The sequence below is a fragment of the Vipera berus genome, assembly GCF_964194415.1.
Source record: "Vipera berus genome assembly, chromosome: 2".
In the NCBI taxonomy this organism is placed as follows: domain Eukaryota; kingdom Metazoa; phylum Chordata; class Lepidosauria; order Squamata; family Viperidae; genus Vipera; species Vipera berus.
In genome coordinates, this window is record NC_138203.1 from 281,244,315 (window position 1) to 281,267,772 (window position 23,458).

Below are 23,458 nucleotides of genomic sequence, written 5' to 3' on the forward strand. Positions count from 1 at the left end.
ATATGGTAATAGAAGTGTGACATTGAACACTAGTGGGTAACTAAAGAATCAAGAGGGTCTTCTTTTTTTAAAAAAAAATCCTATGATAATCATCAGAGGTCACATACCAACCAAAGGTCTTTTTCCCCCCTTAAAACTGGCAACAATGAATAGGCTAGGTAGTGCTAGGGCAGTCACACAATTGAGAAGTGACAAAGATACTTCTATGCCAACCCCCCTCTCAGAAAGTCAAAGGCTATAAAGGTGTCTGCTAAAGAAGATTCCTCACCAGAAGGCAGAAAGTCTGTTCAGCACCTCAGCCCAGAGAAAGCTGGAACAGGAGGCTGAGAGAGAGGAAACCACAAAAAGAGTGAAAGTTGATCTGGAGCTTAAATGAATGGAGGCTGTTGAGAAAGAGCACATCTGGAGAAATAAAAAAGGAGCACCAAACCCAAGTAGAGCTGTTAAAGTTGCAACAACGCAACATCTACATTAACCCTACTCCTACATTAACCCTACTCCGGTCAGTCCTAGAGGAGATCAACCCTGACTTTATTTTTATTTATTTTTTATTTTAATCCCATTTATATCCCGCCCTTCTCCGAAGACTCAGGGCGGCTTACAAGCTTAGCAGTAGCCTTCATTCTATGTATATGCCTGCTTATTAAGGCTTTCACACACACCCCAAGCGGCATTATTACAAAGTCAGCTTATTGCCCCCAACAATCTGGGTCCTCATTTTACCTACCTCGGAAGGATGGAAGGCTGAGTCAACCTTGAGCCTGGTGGGATGCGAACCTGCACTAATTGCAGGCAGCTGGTGTTACTTAAGGAGGCATCAGCCCACTGCTCCACCAAGGCTCTTTAGAAGGCCAGATCCTGAAGCTAAAACTCAAATACTTTGGCCACCTAATGAGAAGGAAGGACTCACTGGAGAAGAGCCTAATGCTGGGAAAGATGGAGGGCAATAGAAGAAGGGGACGACAGAGAATGAGGTGGCTGGATGGAGTCACTGAATCAGGAGGTATGAGCTTAAATGAACTCCAGAAGATGGTAGAGGACAGGAAGGCCTGGAGGAACGTTGTCCATAGGGTCGCGATGGGTCAGACATGACTTCGCAGCTAATAACAACAACAACAACAACTCCTTCCAATAGAACCAGACCTTGCAGGAATTGAAATACCAATTCTGAAAGTACCATGAAGGAGATGAGGTTGAGACCCTCTTAATTCAAGATACCTACCAACCTGAAAGCAGTCTAAAACCCAGGACATGGTTCATAAGTCTCCTCTCTTAAAGGGTTACTTAAGCCAAATATTGGCTTACCTGTCTGCTGAGGAAAAGGAGGGCCACCAAAAGTCTAAAAATACAAACGTTAATTTATTTTATTTGATGATTATCTTGAATTTTAATTTGATTAATATCACAATTTTTATTTCCTTTGTTTTTAAATAATTTTAATTGTCAAACAAAAGCAAATGAAGAATATACCAACAACAATTGCAATCAACAGTCAAATGTTATGAACGTAAGAAACAATTTCATTATCAGGTCCCTACTTTTATCATTAGATGTTCCTTTGTGTTTAGATCTGGTCTAAGTATGATAACGAAGCACTTGGGGGAAAAGATGCAACCCAAGAGCCCAGCATCAGAGGCCAAGTTAGAGAAGACCTGCACGGCCACCACAGACTTTCTTTTTGTGCTCAGGTAGGTGGGCAGGAAGGAGACCCAGATGCTGCAGAAAACCAGCATGCTGAAAGTGATCAGCTTGGCTTCATTGAAAGCCCCAGGTAGGTTCCTGGCCAGGAAAGCTACTATGAAACAAATGGCAGCTAGGAAATCCATTTAGCAAAGGACAACATAAAACATGGCAACAGAGCCTTCATTGCACTGAAGGATGATCTCCCCAGGCTCAGAGTATAGATCAGAGTGAGGGAATGGAGGAGAAAAACTCAGCCACATGACACAGATGAAAATTTGGACACCAGAACAAGACAGGATGATGGAATTGGCCAAGCTCTTCCCCAATCATTTTTTCATCCTTTTCCCTGGTTTTAAGTCCAGGAAGGCCAGCACCACCATGATAGTTTTGGCCAACACAGAAGACATAGCTATTGAGAAGACAATGCTGAAAACTGTTTGTCAGAGAAAGCTTTCCTTTGTTGGCCAATGAAGAGAAAGGTAGACAAAAAACAAAGCAGGAGGGTGACCAGGAGGATAAAGGAGAGGTCATGGTTGTTGGCTCTGACAATGGGGGTTTCTAAGTATTGAAGGAATATGATTATAATGAACCCTGTATTTAGGAACAAGAGTAGGGCAAAGGAGATGAAGTTGATGGTGAGATGTTTGTCTGTGGACAGGAAGGTTATCTTTATTGGGATACATTGGACTCAGTTCTTGGTTGGGTATTGATCATCTGGACACGTAGTGCACTTTTCAGTATCTGACAAAAGAAAGAAATATTTCTTTTATGGTCTTTCAAATTTCAAGAAAACCTTTGGATGAAATGTGATATTGAGAGATGGGAAAGCCTCAGTAAATTGTATATACTTACACTCCAGAAAAAAAATCCCCAGTATATACAAGTATAAAAACAAGAACAAGAAAATAAAATTAAAATAAGAAATATCTGGTGCCACAACCTCCCTTCCCTGAGGTAATCTACCAGATTGTTATCTTGCACTGACCTTACTTTGAGTTAGTTAGTTAGTTTGTTTATTTTAATTTTTAAATTTCTGACATGATGGACATATGTTTCTCCCAAGAGTATTTAAACTCAGTTACTAATGATTGACCCCAAACCATGCTCTCAATAAATTGCTCTAAAAATACTGGACACAAGGTAAAAGTTGTCTAACATAGTTGGATCCATGGAGAGCCTTTTTAGAAGGAAGTGTATAACTGTCTACTTCAGACCAGGTTGTACAGCCCCCTCCAGGGAAAAAAAAAATCATTAACTACCCTGTAAGTGAGAATATCTCCAAACTGTCAGGCCTTCTAGAAATCTGTTAAAATGTGATTCTGTCAATATCCTTGGGGATCCCCAGGAAACAGGGCCCTGTGTGATAGTTGCATAGTAAGCAGCATCTTGATGCATTCCTCTCTCTTGCTTTCTCAGCATTTATTTCTCATTGTTTTAATTTTTAATTATTGCTTTAATTATATGTCACCAAGAGTCACTTTGTGTGAAGTAAGACCATGCTTGGAATACTGCATCCAGTTTTGGTCACCATGATGTAAAAAGATGTTGAGACTCTGGAAAGAGTGCAGAGAAGAACAACAAAGATGATTAGGGGACTGGTGGCTAAAACATATAAAGAATGTTTGGTTGAATTGGGTATGTCTAGTTTAATGAAGCCCCTTCATGGATTACTGCCTTGTCGTGGCGAAGGGGCTTGCGTAATTCAATGAAGCTATGAGCTATGCCGTGCAGGGCCACCCAAGACGGACAGGTCATAGCAGAGAGTTCTGACAAAACGTGATCCACTGGAGAAGGAAATGGCAAACCACTCCAGTATCTTTGCCATGAAAACCCTATGGACAGTACCAAAAGGCAAAACGATATGACGCTGGAAGATGAGCCCCTCAGGTCGGAAGGCGTTCAATATGCTACTGGGGAAGAGCAGAGGGCTAGTACTAGTAGCGCCAGAAAGAATGAAGCGACTGGGCCAAAGCCGAAAGGACGCTCAGCTGTGGATGTGTCTGGTGGTGAAAGGAAAGTCCGATGCTGTAAAGATTTTTTCTCCATAGGAACCTGGAATGTAAGATCCATGAATCAAGGAAAACTGGACGTGGTCAAACAAGAGATGACAAGACTGAACATCGACATCTTAGGTATCAGCGAACTAAAATGGACAGGAATGGGTGAATTTAATTCAGATGACCATCAGGTATACTACTGTGGGCAAGAATCCTTCAGAAGAAATGGAGTAGCCTTCATAGTCAATAAAAGAGTAGGAAAAGCAATACTGGGATACAATCCTCAAAATGGCAGAATGATCTCAGTTCGAATCCAAGGCAAACCATTCAATATCACAGTAGTCCAAGTCTATGCCCCAACCACCAGTGCTGAAGAGGATGAAATTGACCAGTTCTATGAAGCACTACAGCACCTTATAGAACTAACACCAAAAAATGATGTTCTTATCATCATGGGGGATTGGAATGCTAAAGTAGGAAGCCAAAAGATAACCGGAATAACAGGCAAGTTTGGCCTTGGAGTGCAAAATGAAGCAGGGCACAGGCTGATAGAATTCTGTCAAGAGAATACGATGGTCATAGCAAACACTCTTTTCCAACAACCCAAGAGACGGCTCTACACATGGACATCACCAGATGGTCAACACAGAAATCAGATTGACTATATGCTCTGCAGCCAAAGATGGAGAAGCTCTATACAGTCAGTAAAAACAAGACCAGGAGCTGACTGTGGCTCAGACCATGAGCTTCTCCTTGCAAAGTTTAGGCTTAAACTGAAGAAAGTAGGGAAAAGCACTAGGCCAGTCAGGTATGAATTAAATCATATCCCTGTTGAATATACAGTAGAGGTGACAAATAGATTTAAGGAATTAGATCTGATAGACAGAGTGCCTGAAGAACTATGGACAGAGGTTCGTGACATTGTACAACAGGTAGCAACCAAAACCATCCCAAAGAAAAAGAAATGCAAGAAAGCAAAATGGCTGTCTGAGGAAGCTTTGCAAATAGCTGAGGAAAGGAGGGAAGCAAAAGGCAAGGGAGAAAAAGAAAGATACACCCAATTGAATGCAGAATTCCAGAGAATAGCTAGAAGAGATAAGAATGCCTTCTTAAATGAACAGTGCAAAGAAATAGAAGAAAACAATAGAATAGGGAGGACCAGAGATCTTTTCAAGAAAATTGGAGAAATGAAGGGAACGTTTAATGCAAAAATGGGCATGATAAAGGACCAAAATGGCAGGGACCTAACAGAGGCAGAAGAGATTAAGAAGAGGTGGCAAAATTACACAGAAGAACTATACAAGAATGAGCTTAACGTCCCTGATAATCACAATGAGGTGGTCACTGACCTCGAGCCAGACATCCTAGAATGTGAAGTGAAGTGGGCCTTAGAAAAGCTGAGCAACAACAAAGCTAGTGGAGGTGACAGTATTCCAGCTGAGCTATTCAAAATCTTAAAAGACGATGCAGTAAAAGTGCTACACTCAATTTGCCAGCAAATTTGGAAAACTCAACAATGGCCACAGGATTGGAAAAGATCAGTTTACATTCCAATTCCAAAGAAAGGCAGTGCCAAAGAATGTTCAAACTATCGCACCATTGCACTCATTTCTCATGCCAGTAAAGTCATGCTTAAAATCCTACAAGCTAGACTTCAGCAGTATGTGGATCGAGAACTACCAGAAGTGCAGGCAGGATTTCGAAGAGGCAGAGGAACTAGAGATCAAATTGCCAACATACGCTGGATCATGGAGAAAGCTAGGGAGTTCCAGAAAAACATCTACTTCTGCTTCATTGACTATGCTAAAGCCTTTGATTGTGTGGATCATAACAAACTGTGGCAAGTTCTTAAAGAGATGGGAGTACCAGACCATCTTATTTGTCTCTTGAGAAACCTATATGCGGGTCAAGAAGCAACAGTGAGAACTGGACACGGAACCACTGATTGGTTCAAAATTGGGAAAGGAGTCCGGCAAGGCTGTATACTGTCGCCCTGCCTATTTAACTTATATGCAGAGCACATCATGAGAAAGGCAGGGCTAGATGAATCAAAAGTTGGAATTAAGATTGCCGGAAGAAATATCAACAACCTAAGATACGCAGATGATACCACTCTAATGGCAGAAAGTGAAGAAGAACTAAAGAGCCTCTTGTTGCAGGTGAAGAAGGAGAGTGCAAAACTTGGGTTGAAACTTAACATTAAGAAAACCAAGATCATGGCATCTGGCCCTCTCAATTCCTGGCAAATAGATGGGGAAGAAATGGAGGTAGTGACAGATTTTATTTTCCTGGGCTCCAAGATCACTGCAGATGGGGACTGTAGCCAAGAAATTAAAAGACGCTTGCTCCTGGGGAGGAAAGCCATGGCAAATCTAGACAGCACACTAAAAAGCAGAGACATCACCCTGTCAACAAAAGTGCGTATAGTCAAGGCTATGGTCTTCCCAGTTGCAATGTATGGCAGTGAAAGTTGGACCATAAGAAAGGCTGAGCGCCAAAGAATTGAGGCCTTTGAACTGTGGTGCTGGAGAAGACTCCTGCGAGTTCCTTGGACTGCAAGGCGATCAAACCGGTCAGTCCTAGAGGAGATCAATCCTGACTGCTCGTTAGAAGGCCAGATCCTGAAGCTAAAACTCAAGTACTTTGGCCACCTAATGAGAAGGAAGGACTCCCTGGAGAAGAGCCTAATGCTGGGGAAGATCGAGGGCAATAGAAGAAGGGGACGACAGAGAATGAGGTGGCTGGATGGAGTCACTGAAGCAGTAGGCGTGAGCTTAAATGGACTCCAGAAGATGGTAGAGGACAGGAAGGCCTGGAGGAATGTTGTCCATAGGGTCGCGATGGGTCGGACACGACTTCGCAGCTAACAACAACAACAACAAGTTTAATGAAGAGAAGGATGAGAGGTGACATGATAGAAGTGTTCCAATATCTCAGGGGCTGAAACAAAGAAGAGGGAGTCAAGCTGTTTTCCAAAGCACCTGAAGGAAGGACAAGAAGCAATGGATGGAAACTGACCAAAGAGAGAAGAAACCTAGAACTAAGGAGAAACTTCCTGACAGTTAGAACAATTAATCAGTGGAACAACCTGCTTCCAGAAGTTGTGGGTGCTCCAACACTGGAGATTTCTAAAAAGAGACTGGACAACCATTTTTCTGAAATGGTATAGGGTCTCCTGCCTGAACAGGGGGTTGGACTAGAACAGAGGTGTCAAACTCAATTTCATTGTGGGCCGCATCAGCATTGCAGTTGCCATCAGGGCGCTGGGTGGGTATGACCAGGGTGGGCGTGGCCTACTGGGTGGGCATGGCTACATCGTTCGCATCAAGGGTGCCTATGGGGGCCTGGGCAGGAGTGGGACAGATCTGAGGGTCTCTGGCTGAAGGAGGGTCTCTGGGCCAGGGCCAAGGCAGTGGGGGCCATTCCCTCACTGTTTCCAGGATTTTTTTTATTTTATTTTAATTCCATTTATATCCCGCCCTTCTCCAAAGACTCAGGGCGGCTTACAAGCTTAGCAGTAGCCTTCATTCTATGTATATGCCTGCTTATTAGGGCTTTCACACACACCCCAAGCGGCATTATTTATTTATTTATTTATTTAGTTATATTTATATACCGCCCTATTCCCTGAGGACTCAGGGCGGTTTACAGGGAATTAAAAATCCAAAATACAAAAATTAAGAACCAAATTAAAAAATATTAAATTGACCCTGTACTCAATTAAAAAGAACCCCAAATTAAATTATTATTACAAAGTCAGCTTAATTGCCCCCAACAATCTGGGTCCTCATTTTACCTACCTCGGGAGGATGGAAGGCTGAGTCAACCTTGAGCCTGGTGGGACGCGAACCTGCACTAATTGCAGGCAGCTGGTGTTACTTAAGGAGGCATTAGCCCACTGCTCCACCAAGGCTCTTTCAAGGATGGCTTCACGGGCCACATGAAAACACTTTGTGGGCCGGATCCAGCCCCCGAGCCTTGTGTTTGACATGTCTGGACTAGAAGACCTCCAAGGTCACTTCCAACTCTGTTATTCTGTTATTCATGACCCAAATAAATCTGGAGTGTCCACCATCAGAAGGATAAAATGGATGAATTAGTGCAATTTAGTAATGAGTACAGTATTTATGCCCAATCCCTCCTCCCTGCCCTATACCACATTTATGGGACACTCAAATAGGAATTATTTGGTAAAATTCTTATATGCCTGTATTTCAACTCCCCTCTTATTTTATTTCTACACAATTTGACCAGTCGGATAATCCAGTTTAATATACTCCTAATTTGTTTGGAATGTATCTCTTCATTCTCCTTTTCCTGATGATGCTGAGATTTTGAGTACAATCATGAAAAAACCCCAATTGCTGATAATATATGATAAAATTAAAATAATGGAACTTTGAGACAACCAACAATATTAAGACAACCAAAATTATCCAAAAATATTTCTGGCATATCAACAACATTCCTATTGCACATGTTCCAGATATTTGGCTGTGGCATTTAGGGCTTCAGATACACTAAGGGCACAAGATAAACATGCTAATTCAACTGCTTAAAAGAGAGCATCTTGCAATTATACTGGATAAGGATGGGGAACACAATCTTCCAACTGCTCTTTGATTATTTCAGCTCAAAACCATCGGCCAACCTCATGTATGAGGGACATCTTGAAACAATTTATATGCTTGGACTGTTGGAATATGTTGAGAGTGGAAATTCCTCAAACTCACATTTATACATTATGTCTGTATGTAAGATGCTCCTTTGTGTTCAGGTCTGGCCTCAGAATAATAATGTAACACTTGGGAATGAAGACACAACCCAGGAGACCAGCAGTGGAGGCCAAGATGGAGAAGACCTGAACAGCCACCATGTATTTCCCTTTGGTGCTCAGGTAGGTGGGCAGGAAGGAGACCCAGACATTGCAGAAGACCAGCATGCTGAATGTGATCAGCTTGGCTTCATTGAAGGCACCAGGGAGATTCCTGGCCAGGAAAGCCACTGTGAAGCAGATGGCAGCCAGGAAGCCCATGTAGCTGAGGGTGAGGTAGAACATAAAAATAGAGCCTTCATTGCATTGCAGGATAATCTCTCCAGGCTGGGAGTGAAAGTCAGAGTCAGGGAATGGGGGAGACACTCCAAGCCAAATGGAGCAGATGAGAATTTGGACAGCAGAACATGAAAGGATGATGGAGTTGGCCAAGCTCTTCCCCAACCATCTCTTCACTGTGTTTCCTGGTTTTGTGGCCAGGAAAGCCAGCACCACTGTGATGGTTTTTGCCAAGAGAGAAGAAATGGCAATGGAGAAGATGATGCTGAAAATTGTTTGTCGGAGAAGGCAGGTGGCTTTGCTTGGTTGACCAATGAAGAGAAAAGGAGACAAGAAGCAAAGCAGTAGGGAGACCAAGAAGATGTAGGAGAGATCCCGATTGTTGGCTTTGACAATGGGTGTGTCACGATATTTAATGAATATGATTAAAACAAGACCTGTGGCTAAGAACAAGAATAGGGCAAAAGAGACCAGGATGATTCCCAGATGTTCTTCATAAGAAAGGAAGGATATAACTTTGGGGATACAGTGGATTCTGTCCTCATTTGGGTATTTTTCATCTGGACACTTGGTGCATTTTTCTGTATCTGAGTAAGCAAAAAAAAATATTTTTTTAAAAAATATTCTGTACTTTTACCTTTCAATAAATACCTTCTTGGGACAACAATTGTTACCAGCAGCATTTTTCGAGAAGCATTGCTTAAAATCTCTCTAGAAAGAAAGAAGAAGCTGTTTTCTAAAAAAAAAAAGAAGCTATATTTTAGAGTTTATTAAATTGGAAGAAGTCCTGATTTCTTGTGTAATTTGCAGAACCTACATTATTAGAGGTAGATAATGAATCAATTAATCTTTCTAGGCACATTTCCTTGATCCTGCCAGATGGAATTTCTTAATATACTTGACTCTGGATGCCTATCTTTTGAAATCTAATTACGGTAGTTAGAAAAAATGTTCAGCAAATAATCTGAAATCCAAACTAAAAAGCAGAAGAGATTTTTTTTTTCCCTGGCAGTAGACAAGCTTGTCCAATCTGCAACACCCTCCTATCTCTTCCTAGGCCCTTGGTCAAGGTTTTTTTTTTTTTGCTATTCCCCCCTCTAGATAAGAAATTGTGCAATTTGAAGATAATAGTGAGAGCAATAGCGCTTAGACTTATAAAACACTTCACAGTACTTTACAGCCCTCTCTAACTGGTTTCCAGAGTCAGCCTGTTTCCCCCAACAATCTGGGTCCTCATTTTACCAACCTCAGAAGGATGGAAGGCTGAGTCAACCATGAGATGGTGAGAATCAAACTGCCAAACTGCTGGCAGAAACAACAAAAATCAGTTGAGCTTCAATCTGTCTTTTCACTTGTACTTTCGTGACCGTGTTTCAGCTGAATCCACTTCCACAAGGCCTGCCCTTTTCCCTGATGTCGCCCACCTTCCTGAGTGGAGATGGTCCCCTCCGGACAAGGAATGCAGTCGTAGCAGCAAATTGACTCTCCTTCTCGCTTCCGCTTGACGAATCCAGGATGACAACTTTCCACACATTGGGACTGAGGCAGAGACTAAGCAAAAAACAAACGAACAAGGAATTCAAAAGAAAATAGATTGGGACTAAGCATGCATGAAAATGGATTCAGACATTAACATTAGGCAAATAGTTCCTGGGCATCACTTAGATAAATATGAACTCATTGACTCATTCCAAACAGAGTCAGGAGAGATAAATATTGGCGGATTGTTCATTTACTCACTCTCCTTTGCTTTTGGCATCTAACATTGAAATAAATGATTTTTTTCTACTTAAGAAAGTCTGGAGGGGTGGAATTGAAAAGATTTAAGCCTTAAGTGACAACCAGTTTGGTCCCTCCTCCTAGCCTCATTGACATGCATTTGTCCATTTGTCACATAACTATGATTTTAAAGTACAGTATGATGATCTTACATTAAATTTTGGAAAATAAATTATTGTAAAAGGTAAATTTTTATTATATTAGATTTATTAAAATAAAACTGTAATGAAGAAATAATCTTCAGACCAGTAGGATTTTGGATAGGATTCTTCTGGAGTATATAAAACATTGCAAAACTGCTGTCCCCCAATTCTGATAGAAAGGAAACAAAATCCTTAAAAATCAGGGCTTTCTGTATTTGTGTGTTTCTTTATTCAATTCATATGGCTCTCAACTAAGGCTAAAACTGAATGCCTAGTTTCTAGAACTGGGGTGAGTTGAGATGCAGGAGAGGTCATGAGAACCTGTCCCTCAAAAAGGGTAACTCTGCCACCATCTCATATTCAGCAAGTGGGACAAGAGTAGAAGACTTGTGTCCATCTCTGTATCTGTTTTTTTTTTACTGAAAAAAAATAGGGGACACCAACTTGCATATGAAGACAAACCTACATTTCTTATTAGTTAAATTTGGATTCTCCTTTTTGATCAGAGGGCTAATAATAAAGATAAAAAAATGCATTCCAGGTTTTTCAGATGAAGTGCCCTCTTACAAGCCAAAGCCCAAAACTAAGTAGTATTTCCTTTCAAATTCTCCCTTGTAATTTCCAAAACAAGGAAGGGCTTTTCTTTGGATCAAACTCTTGTTTTAGTTCTTCAGTTTTCAAGGCAGGGAATTATCTCACATCGAAAATAGCCTTTATGATTTCATGTGAACCTAAATCTTTGGACATTGTTCTGGGGAGCAGAAGGCATATGGTTCATCCCAATAGGGTGAAAGAGAAACATGGATTACTCTGGCCATGTTTGGGTTGCTTATAAAAATTATAGAACATCAGTGACCTTTCAAGGGAGACAATCCCCAATTTGAACAAGGTGAGGTTTATTTCTCACATGGACCAACAGGACCTCTAACCAGTCATGACTATATATCATCTAATTCAGTCCAAACCTTAATGCAGACACTGGTTAAAAGAACCTGAGTCTATTAGCAGCACAAATGCCAGCATTTGAATATTTCTCAACAACTTGATCCATGGTCTCCATCCTAAAGGATAATCATGCAACATCCAATATTGGACATGACCGAATCAGTTTAAAAGAATATTCCTTATCATGGCATCTGAAAGACAGTTTTGTGAATAGTATTGAAGTCCCCACAAGCAATCTAACAAAAAATTAAGTTTTCTCTTCTGTACAATCAACTCTCAGTGAGGATCATCCACCATGGTGACTAGAGTTTACCCACTTGAAATGGGTCATAATCTTTAGAAAAAAGAGAAAACACAGCAATATTTTACCCACCTTGTTCAGCAGATTTAGCCATGAAAGAGCAATCTGGTTAATAATAACTCTCTGTCTTTCAATACTCCCCACTTTCCTTTTGATCAAATCCCCCTCGGGCGAAATCACCAAGCACTCAATGTCCACATCTGCAGTTACTTCTCCATTATGGTCCGGGTAAAGATTCCAGCAGGAAAGATTGTAGAACTCATTCTTCTCCAGAAAGGGATGGAACTACAATAGAGACATTCAGGAATTTCAAAAGCAGAAATCTTGGTTTGTTATCCCACCTGGTAATTTCATGCATGACTCTTTCTTCTACAGTTTTTCTTTTTTTAAAAAAATGTGCAAACATGCTTAATTAGGACAATAAGTGTTACCACTAAGTTCATAAGTGAACAAGAAAGATTCAGCAAGATTCATCAATCCTATATTGAAGAAATATGTATTGAGAAAACATAGTAGACACATTTGATCAATTATAGGGAACATTCTACAGCAGGTATCAAATAAATTGAACAACAGCAAAAAAGGGATTCTTCATAAACCCCTCGAAAATAAAGGTTGATTACCTAAAAGCATGGATTTTTTAAAGATGAAAGTTCCCAAGTTAATCTTCTCCCAGGTAGACCAAACAGAAAATATGACCACAGGAGCTAATTCTACTTTACTGGAGTGCTACTAAGAGAATCCTGCAAGTCTCAAGGTACAAATCTCCCACCAATTCACTTTTTCAGCCTGAAAATTTAGGGGAGAAACCTTTCTGAGTTTCTTTTGCTGGCTGTTAGGTAGCTGCAGGATCCCCCATTTTATCTGATCACTCCCTGGGCAGGTAATCTTCTCCTTTTCCTCAAAGTTATTCTCATATATCATTACAGTTCCTTAATAGCTGATGGGAATGTTGGTGATGTAACCTGATTTCAGCAAAACACAGGTAGTCCTCCACTTACAACAGTTCATTTAGTGACCATTCAAAATTACAACATCACTGAAAAAAGTGACTTATGACAGAGTTTCACACTTACAGCATCCCCATGGTCACATGATTAAAATTTGGATGCTGGGCAACTGGTTCATATGTATGACGGTTGTAGTGTCCCAGGCTTCTGAGATCCCCTTTTGTGATCTTCTGACAAGCAAAGTCAATGGGGAAGCTACTGTAGACTCACTTAACAACCCTGTTACTATCTTAACAACTGCAGTGATTCGCTTGGCAACTGTGGCATTAGAGGTCATAAAATGGGGCAAAATTCTCTTAACAATTGTCTCACTTAGCAACAGAAATTTTGGGCTCAGTTGTGGTCATAAGTCAATGACCACCTGTACTAGCAAATGATTTAGTTATGTGATGATTAGAAACCAAGTTAACTAATAGCTGGATAGTATGATAATTAACTGGATAAAAACTCAAATATTTTTTAATCTTTTTAATCTTTATCATGAAACTAGGTAGTTATAAATAACAATTTGTCTTTGGTCATCTATTTTTCTGTATTGTCATTAACAGTAGAGTTGCTAAAGTATTATTTGTCTAAGATTTGTACCAATTCTTAGATAAAGCTAATTTGATCTTTTTCTAAAAATATCAAGTTTGTACCTACCGTATTTTCTGGCATATAAGATGACTTTTTAACCCATGAAAATCATCTCAAAAGTTGGGGGGTCGTCTTATACGCCCAGTTGTCTTATACGCCGGAAAATACGGTACAAAAAGTGATTTCCTGATAGAGGTACAAAGCAAATGCATCCATGAGAATCTCAGAATTTGAACATTTAGTTTGGGGAGACCCGAACTCAAGAATCAGCTCTCCTTGCAAGCGCCATGCTTGGAGAAGACATTTCAGAAAACCTGGATCGGCTTTAGGGAAGGGCAAGGAAGTCAAGGAAGAAGTCAAAGGTGCTGATTTTAGCCCTTAGAAAAAGACCAGAAGGAAAAGATCCATGTGGATCTACAGGAGCTGAAATTCAGGAGTCTGGGAGCATCTTTTCTATCAGAGTGTCTTAACTGGAGAAGGGAAGGATATGGCACTCTTCCCAAAACTGAAAGATGTTACACAGAACTTATATCAGAGTGTGAAGCATGGTAAAATTAACTCAGTGATGATATTCTGGCTGAAATAAAAGAAAATTATCTTAAGAAGAGGAGCAGTTTTACTGCTTAGCAAGTGAACCAGAGAGGTTCAGCCTCCCCTTCACTGGTTGTCTTAATGCAGAGACTGAGCAACTACCAGTCAGAGAATATTTAACTGGGATTTTTGTAGAGAGGAGGTTTAGGCTATGATAGCTTGATAATAGCTTAAGAATATAAAATGATAAAGAATATAAAATAAAGGAATCCTTCAAACAGGGAAAGTCCCTTTTAAATCCTAGAGGAGGAGGAAAAGCAATAATGTATTCATAAGAAAAGGGTTCAAATAATTTTTCAACACCAAGTCAGCCAGGAAGTGATCAAGTTATGCAGACACAAGGCACCAAAAGTTAGAGCTGATTAGATTACCCACCTACCTGTCTATGTGCCTCTCTTTGCCACCTTCCTTGTAAAACTGATTACATGCAGCAAGAAATTCCTCAGAATAATAAGATTAGAAAGTTTTCCCCCCCTATCTTGTACTAAATACAACAAATGTAATCCTATACCAGGGGTAGGCAACCTTGGCTCTTTTATGACTCGTGGACTTCAACTCCCAGAATTCCTGAGCCAGCATGGCTGGCTCAGGAATTCTGGGAGTTGAAGTCCACAAGTCATAAAAGAGCCAAGGTTGCCTACCCTTGTCCTATACCAAAAAGGGGAAATTTAATCAACCAAGTGTGAAAGTGTGATCTTGTGTCAGAAGTCAGATAGGTTGACATGTAGTAAACAACAAAGGAGCATTTTGTATAAAGCTCTGAGCTAAGTTTTACTCATTGTACATGAAATGGTCCTCTGTTCCAAGGACGAAGCTCTATTTCTGCAGGAGTAAATAGCTGAAAGTTGCCATCAGTTGTTCTCAGGGTCTCCTCCAAATGTATAAAACTAAAATTCTATAGCAGGGGTGTCAAACTGCCGGCCCACAGGCCAGATGCATCATAGCGAAACCACATCCACCCCATTGCCGGCAATGGAAAAAAAGTCATGATGCATCACATCATGTGATGTTGCAAGTTTGACACCCCTGTTCAATAGCTAATCACCAAGCCTACAAACAGGAATATTGTTAAAAGTTCAATTATCCTTTTAAAATTAGAAGTGTTTAATATCAAGATATATCTGATAGCAGCTCCTTGGTAAATTATCCCTCAAGCAACTAGATTGGCAAAATCTGTTGGCCTTTTGTACCACAAGGAGATTTGATATGATTCCCCTCTTTCTCTAATGGATTCCTTCTCCAGAGGAATTTAGTTTGTTGGATCCTTGTTGGGACCCCATACCTGCCATGGCTGCAGCCTTGGAGCCTCCAGTATCTCTTGGGCCTCCTTCCTTCTCCTCCAGGATCTGGATGAATATGCAGCCTTCATGACGTGGGCCAGAGTCATAAAGATAATGTAAACAGAGTCACTGTTTACAACAAACAACCCGTTCAAGTCCTCTTCTGTCTCCACTGGAGTTTTTTGGGTGCATCTTTTCCGGCCTTTGACAGAAAAAAACTGCTTTGAAAAAGAACACAGAAAATTCTTCTCTTCATACTGGGGGTCTATAATGGAAAAGGGTTCGAAAGCACCATATTTTGGACTTGTTTTTTGCATAAATTCAAAGCTCCAAATACTATGGATGTATTTGTGATATCCAAGATGGGTTATTATATAGTTTCCCAAAGTTGTGGTGATCCAGATTTTCTCTCCAATGGGTCCTGACAAAGTGTCAAGTGTTAAATGAAAAATATGAAATGTGCTTGAAATGATAATATGTTCTGTGAAGTGAACAAAGACATTGACTTGTTTCCACTGAGAGCTGGAATCCTGGAAGGGTGCTGGATATCTAGGCATTGAGAACTGTTGTGATATAACAACACAAATTCCATTCCTGACAAGCAAAGGAGGAAAAATCCTCAGGAAATTCTCTCCCTCCTCTGTGTCTGGAGCAAGGAGACCAATCAAGGTCCATCTGAAATGGAGAAGCAGTTGGACAATTGCTGAATACTGAAACCCTTCTTTGGGGAGCATCCGGTGGAAAAAAGGGAATTTACTTTTATCACTCAGAGTCTCTGAAACAATTCTGTGACTGATCTGGAAAAGCAATGAAGAACGCTGTGTTATATTTAGGGTCAGATCAAGTGCAAAATATGAGTTTTTCATAAATTAAACTTTGTTTTAATAAACTTCTTAGAACAGTTTGCCGATTAGCCATTGTTTAAAATATTAAACACAAAATTTAAGAAGACTTTATATAAAAGTGGAAGATGAGAAAAAAATTAAGTAAAGAATAACAATCAAAATGCAAATCATATTTCTCCATCACCCTACAATTTAATGCAGTTAGACTCACATGTGAAGATGTTAACTGAAGTATATGGTTCCAACAAGAGCCATATTATATTTAGTTTTTGAAGATTGTTGCATCTTTCTCTGCTTCTATATTTCAGATTCTTTGTACAGCCATCTTTTTACTCTTCTTCATAGTTCCTCATACAATTTGTCAGCTGTATAAGCCAATTTGTCAGCTGTATAAGCCAAGAAATTTTGTCTTTTCTTAGCAGACACATTTCTGTAGTTTCCATAGCTTTCTTTTTGCACCAATAAGGAATGATGTTAATTGATGTTAATTAACATGATGTTGGTTAATTGATATTGATTAACATCTGACCAACAATCAAGAAGTGAACAATAGCCAATCAAGAAACTGCCAAACAAGCTAACAGTAAACAGCCCAATTAAAAAACCTCCAAGACCATATCCACCAGCACTTACAGGACAAGTCATTGGAATCTAAAATTGTGAGCATACCCCACTCCTTACTAACACTGATTAACTTACCTAGATTGGGTAATGAAATGTCAGAAAGCAACAAGAAGCTCTCATTTCAGCACTGAGCAACAAATCATTGGCAAATTTGATGGGTTCCCCTTCTTTCCCCTCATCTAGATCATTTGTGAAGATGTGGAAGAATACTGGGCATAAGACAAAATCACTGCATTCTTCCTTCCATGTAGATGTGATTCCACTCAGGACTACACACTGTGTGGTTGATTACTCAAACTCAAAAGTTTGAGGAACCATCTCCCCCCAAAGGAATTGAACAGCCCCATCTGTGCCAGCAGAGGAGCCATGCTGCAGAACCCATTAGTCAGGGAATTCTGGTTGGCTGGGCCCAGGAGAAGAATGTTCTCTGCCATTGCTCCTGCTTTTTGGAACATCTTGTCTTTACTGTATAGAAAAGCACACATACAAACCTGTGGGACTTTGTAGGGGCCTACTAATGTTGACATCAGGATGGAGAAGTCCCTGTCAGCTGCATCAAGAAGAGCCAAAAGTTTCTCTTTCCTTCCACAGCTGTAGTTGGGAACATTAGCTTTTCCAACAGAGAGCATGTCCAGCAAGGCTTCTGAAGTGCCAAGTGTGTTCAAATAGTTGTCATGGATATTGTAGCCAAGTGTGAGATTGCACAGGATCTGGATATTCTTGTTGATCTCTTGAATGGTGAAAATAAACTGTTCTATTCCTTTGGAAGTATAAGGTTGACTACTGTAAAAATAAAATGCTCTTGTTAATACAAGCATCATCAACAGAGTAATAAAATACTTTTTTTTTCAGTTCAACCTCTTTGTCAATACACAACTGTTGAGTCTGAAGCCAATACTGATCAAAAACCGGAGGCAAATAATAGTTGCCCATCAACAGTTAATATTTGTAAATGTTGGGAAACAGATAAGAGTCACAAATAGTCTATTATTTATAGCAGCAGTAATTTTCATCAGCACAGTACCCAGTCTGCAAGATAATTCATTTTTTAAAGTACAACCATCATAAAAGGAAGAGGGTATTTCATTAGTGACCCAGAAAAGCTGTTCCAAAAACAAGTCATCCTCTATTCCTATAAGGATCAGGCATTGAAATTCTACTGGCAGTTATAATAATATGGAAATGAGCTGGTCAGGGTTAACTACAACAATCACTACTTTAAACAAGTCATGAATTCTAGATTGGATAAAGAGAGGGAAATAACGTGGACTTCTTTCTGGTATTTTTTCTGCCAAATCTTTGCATTTTGTCTCTTCCACTAAATAAGACAAAAGAGAAAACCTATGGAAGTCTGATCAACCACACCCTGAAGTATAGGAGTAAGCAAATAAGAGAAAAGAATGAGTGTGTTAGAACTGCAGATAAAAGAAATACAATTTCATCAGACTGAATAACTTACAAGTGAGACTGACTATAAGGAAGCAGGTTGAAAAATAATATTTTCTGGTTTAGTGTTACCGCACTGGTGACTATACCAATGAGATGGTCTCCTGGCCTGTAGTAGCTCCATGGTCTTTCTCTATCCAGGTGCACCAAATTTAGTGGGCACTTCATTCTAAGCTTCCCAGAGACTGGCAGGGACACCAGTAGCATTGCAAGGAGAAGCAAGAGGTCCATAGTTCATGGAGCTGAATGAATCACCTGTTTCCAAACAAGAGTTAGATGATTTCAAAGCACTCTCAGAAACTGGAATATCCAGTAGCTTTCCTTATTCAAATAGAAACAAAGCAAGCTTCATCTGGAAAAGAGAGAAAGGTACATTTAGCGGGACAGTCCCTGCCTGTGTCCTAAATCTTGTGCAAACCATTCAGCACCAGTAGAGGCTTTTTTATCATTTTGTGATGCAAGATCCTGCATTCTGATGTTGCTTGAGACTATTAAAGGCATTCACTGGAAAAGTAGCTGTAGACGTCTCAAAGCCTGGGACTGTAATAATTACTGTGAGTGATAATTTGTCCTCTGCACCTCTTCAGGGGCTCCATGTACAGAGGAGCAGATACAACCCTGGAGACTATCTACAATAATGGTTGTCATCCTTCCTGTCAGGACAAGTCTAGAAAGGGATGCTGGATGAAGATGCTTCAGTACCCAGGGATTAGCTTATGCTGTCCACCATTGTGGCAGATGGTCTCCAGAGAATGCTAGAGAAGGTCACCCAGAGCTATGCAGTTTGGTGGTAGTCTCGGTTCTTGACACTTAACTCTCTAACCCCATCTGCACCCTTGAACCCTGCCTAGTGTTAAGAGCAGGTCTTCTTCCTCTTAGTCTGCTCTCATCTTATACTTCTAGAACAGATGGAAATGAAATGCCACTTCAGACACAAGGAATTTTAAAAACAGCTGCAAATTAGGATTAATAGTTACAGAACTAACAGCCAATGGATTCCAAAGAAACACGATTACCAACTTAATCCGAAGAGAGACACCCACAAAAACCCAAGACAGAGAACAAGAAAATGGCAAAGCCCTCCTCCCATACTTAAAAGGGACCACAGACAGAATCAACAAGGTCCTCCAAAAACACAACATCAAAACAGCATTCTACACAGACAGAAAAATATCCACCATCCTAAGAAACCCCAAGGACATAATTGGGTTAGAAAACCAAGGAGTATACGAAATCCCATGCACCACCTGCCCCACCACATACATCGGACAGACCAACAGAAGAATAAGTGCACGCATTGAAGAGCACAAAAACTCACTCAGAAAGGGAGAACAAACTTCATCCCTGGTCCAACACTTTGAAGCCACGGGACATGAAATTGATTTTAAAAAAAAACAAAACTATCGCCAAAATTGAACATTTTAACAACAGAATAATCAGAGAAGCCATTGAGATAGAAAAACGCCCCCACAGCATGAACAAACGAGATGATACCTCTCGCCTACCAGCCATTTGGAAACCCGCCTTGATTGACAGACGAGTCCCAACCACCAAGAATGATACCAGACCCAAACTCATGATAACATCACATGACATCACCACCACACAACCATTCAAAAAGCAAATCCGAACCCACAATGATAACGAGGCACAACCACAAAACAGAAACCTAACTACAGCTGCAACATCAGCCACTTTAAACCCCTCCAAACCACACAATAAGCAAACTGACACCCACTATAAAAACATGGCACCACCACAAACACCAAGCCGAACAAAAGCAGCACAACTCACCAGTTCAGGTCTAAGGCTGGCAGCTGAGACCAGCCCATCCACTCAAAACACACCCCCACCCAATCAGAACACACCCACCATTCAAAACACACTCCCACCCAATCAGAACACACTTAATCCCCCACCCAATCAGAGCACACCTCCACCCACAGAACACACCCCCTCTGGCAGTTTAAAAAAGAGGAACAAACAGCCACATGCTTCTCCCAGAAGAAGGAAGCAGAAGCCACCAGCCTGATGATGACGGATATTATGAATTGTTTCTGAAATAATCAAACCCTGGGATCCTCTGGTACAATCCTATGTGGTGGTAATCTGTGAAAAGTGGGATAAATTCAAAAGATCTTCCAGTTGGCCACATGTCTTCTCCTCAATAGGAAAAACAATTGAAATCTCTGACAAAAAAATCTGGCAAATCTGGTTTCTCTGGGTGAGCACTGGTTCAGATTCTCTTTTTTTGGCTATAGAGGCAGAGATAGTGTGTTTTCCTCTATAGAAAATATCAAGTGTTTCACTGATAGAAATGAGATTTAAATAGAGAGAGACTACAGTGTTTGCCACTAACCTGTGTTTGACAACACTTCCTTCTGTACGTGTGCTGCTAGGGAAGACTGTGATGAGTCTTTTCTAGGGGTACACAGGAATTGGAATGTCTAGTCTAATGAAACGAAGGACTGGGGGAGTTATGATAGCAATGTTCCAATATTTCAGAGGCTCCTACAAAGAGGAGGGGGTCAAACTATTTTCCAAAGCACCAAAAGGCAAGACAAGAAACAATGGATGCAAATTAACCAAGGAGAGAAGCAACCTAGAATTAAGAAGAAATTTCCAAACAGTCAGAGCTATCAACCAATGGTAATAGATTGCTTTCAGAAATGGTGGGTGCTATATCACTAGAAGCTTTCAAAAAGAGACTGGACAATCATTTATCTAAAATGGTATAGGGTCTCCTACTCAAGTAGGAGATTGGACTGGAAGACCTGCAAGGTCCCTTCCAACAGTGTTATTCTATGTTCTGTGTTCTATGAGTTCAGGGTTCCAGTGGTATCTGATGAACATGAAACTGTGAGTGGGCAGTGGAATCCGATCTAGCTTTTGCAAAGTGAAGACAATTCTAATAGTTAGTTAGAGAATGAGAAATATGTCCAATTATTAATTTGTAGTTCCAAAGTGGAATTAGAATTCATATTCACTCATTCATTGTTTAGAAACTGGAAGATTTTGTTAATCTGAAATTAACGGAGCATGCTTCTTTTTTCCTTTGTCCATCTAGTCACATTAGGAGGACATGAAAGAGGAATAATCAGGGATTTTAGGCAGCAAAATCAGTTAGGAGTAGAAATAAAATAGAAAAGCAGAATTACAAAAAAAATGTTACTACAACAACACGAACTTGCAGAAAAGAGAAGAAAAAGAAAAGAGAAAGTACGTGAGGCAGGGGTGATCCTTGAGTAAAGAGGATCCTCCCACAGTGCTGAAACAAAATCCTGATTGGTAGATTACGGTTTTACTTTCTTATTCACTAATTTTGAAAGCTCAGTGTAAATCCCCCAAAATGGCAAATATTATTATAATGACAAAAAGGACAAGACCAATTCAATAAACAATAGATTTGTTTAATAACCAAGACTTTCACTAAATGTGTACTTTACAAAAAGGTCATAAATGTCTCACTGAATGATTGGCATTACTTATGATAATAATTCTGACTTGAATTAAAGTCATGCTGTATGTTAAGGACTTCCTTTAGTTAGAATGTTATATGAAGAGATTACAACTTAGGTAAAATGGTTGATTAGTGGAGAACTAATTCACTGTATTCCACTTTGTAAGAGAGTTAAACAAACAGTATTCCAATTCCTGTATTAAAAATATGGTTTGTGTCTATAGCAAAGCTGATTTTTTTTCCTGTTCTGTGGCTATTAAACCCATTCCCACTCAGCTATATCATGTGGTTGTCTGTTCCCAATGCAGTTTTCATGAATTAGCATCATACAACATAATATGCCAATCTGAAACAGTCTGAATTCAACCACATAACAACCAAGAAGTACAATAAACCTATTTCTTGAAGAATGCATCAATCTTACTGGAATGAATGGAGTAGAGAGTGGGGGCAAATATTGTGTACTGGAGGAATGGAACGGAACAGAACGGAACAGAACAGAACAGAACAGAATAAATCAACAGTAGCTATAATCAATTCCTATATCTATGCTGATATTTACATCTTTATTTTGGTTTATAGATCCCAAGATTTTATTTTCATCTTGTGGCTCATTTCTTTTTGCCTGAGCAGGCTTTCAGATGGTTTGACCTTGTTTACATAGGTGACAGTGTCACTATCATAGTGAAAGTAGCTTGTTTGTCTCTTCCAAATCCTATGGGTCTCTTCGGAAAAAGGAGGAACTGACCGTGAAGGATGTTATTTGTTGTTCCCATGATATTCCTTCCCATGGATGGAAGTCCCAAAACTTTGTGAATTGATCTGATAGTATGTTACACTCTCTATTTCTCTTTGACAAACATCTTAACAATACAGGTCAAGCTGATCTGATTCAAAGATCTTGTTGCAGACAGAGGCATTTGCACACAAAAAGAAGACACTCATGGTAGATGCTGCTATTCATGGAGTTACTGTTGATAATAATGCCTCAAGTGGTGTGCAAGGATCTTAGCCTTCAGTGTGGCTTTCATGAGCCTCTTCCTATTCAACACACATACCATCAGCATGGAGATGTTAACATTGCTGGCATTATTTCTGTATTTTTTACATTTTCTAAACCCATTGATTTCAGTCAAAATCCTTCTCAGGGATTTCATGACGGACTTGTGTAAGTACAAAATCATTTCATTGTCAGATTCTGGACATTGCTGTTAAATGACATGACGCTTGAAGTGTTTTCCTTTAATGACTACATCTTCAGAAAGAACCATCTTAAACAGGATGCTAGATTTATTTTATGTGAAAATATATTATATTCTTCTTTATTTTCCATGTAAATTTGAAAAAGGGCCAAATCTCCATTTGCAAAAAAAAATATCCCATCTAAATATATAAAAATAGAGAGTGATGTATGTCTTCATTTATGAAGATAGCAGTATCACTTAAACTGATACACTGCCCTACAGTGCTTTACAGAACTCTCTGAGCAGTTGATAACATCAGCATATTTCCCCCCCCCCCCAAAAAAAATAGGTCCTCATTTTACTGACCTTGGAAGGATAAGTCAACCTTGAGCTGGTCAGGAAAAATGTCCTGGAAGTTGGCAGAATTAACTTACAGAACTGCATTTCAACCACTGTACAACCATGGTTCAGAATCTACCACTAAGATATTTTTTTTTTGGGGGGGGGCATATATTTCCCATGATAACATTTCTCATTTGAT

At 40.0% G+C, this 23,458-nt stretch overlaps 1 protein-coding gene across 1 annotated transcript in view; it reads left to right on the forward strand.

Annotated features, from left to right (window-relative positions):
- LOC308663027 (vomeronasal type-2 receptor 26-like) overlaps positions 1-17,046 on the forward strand; it is a gene marked incomplete at its 3' end in the record, with an annotated part of 43,615 nt that extends 26,569 nt beyond the window's left edge. The window contains exon 6 of the mRNA XM_081319170.1: positions 17,011-17,046. Coding sequence (XP_081175296.1) covers positions 17,011-17,046 — 36 coding nt within the window. The remainder of the gene's footprint in view (positions 1-17,010) is intronic.
- Positions 17,047-23,458: the final 6,412 nt, after the last annotated feature.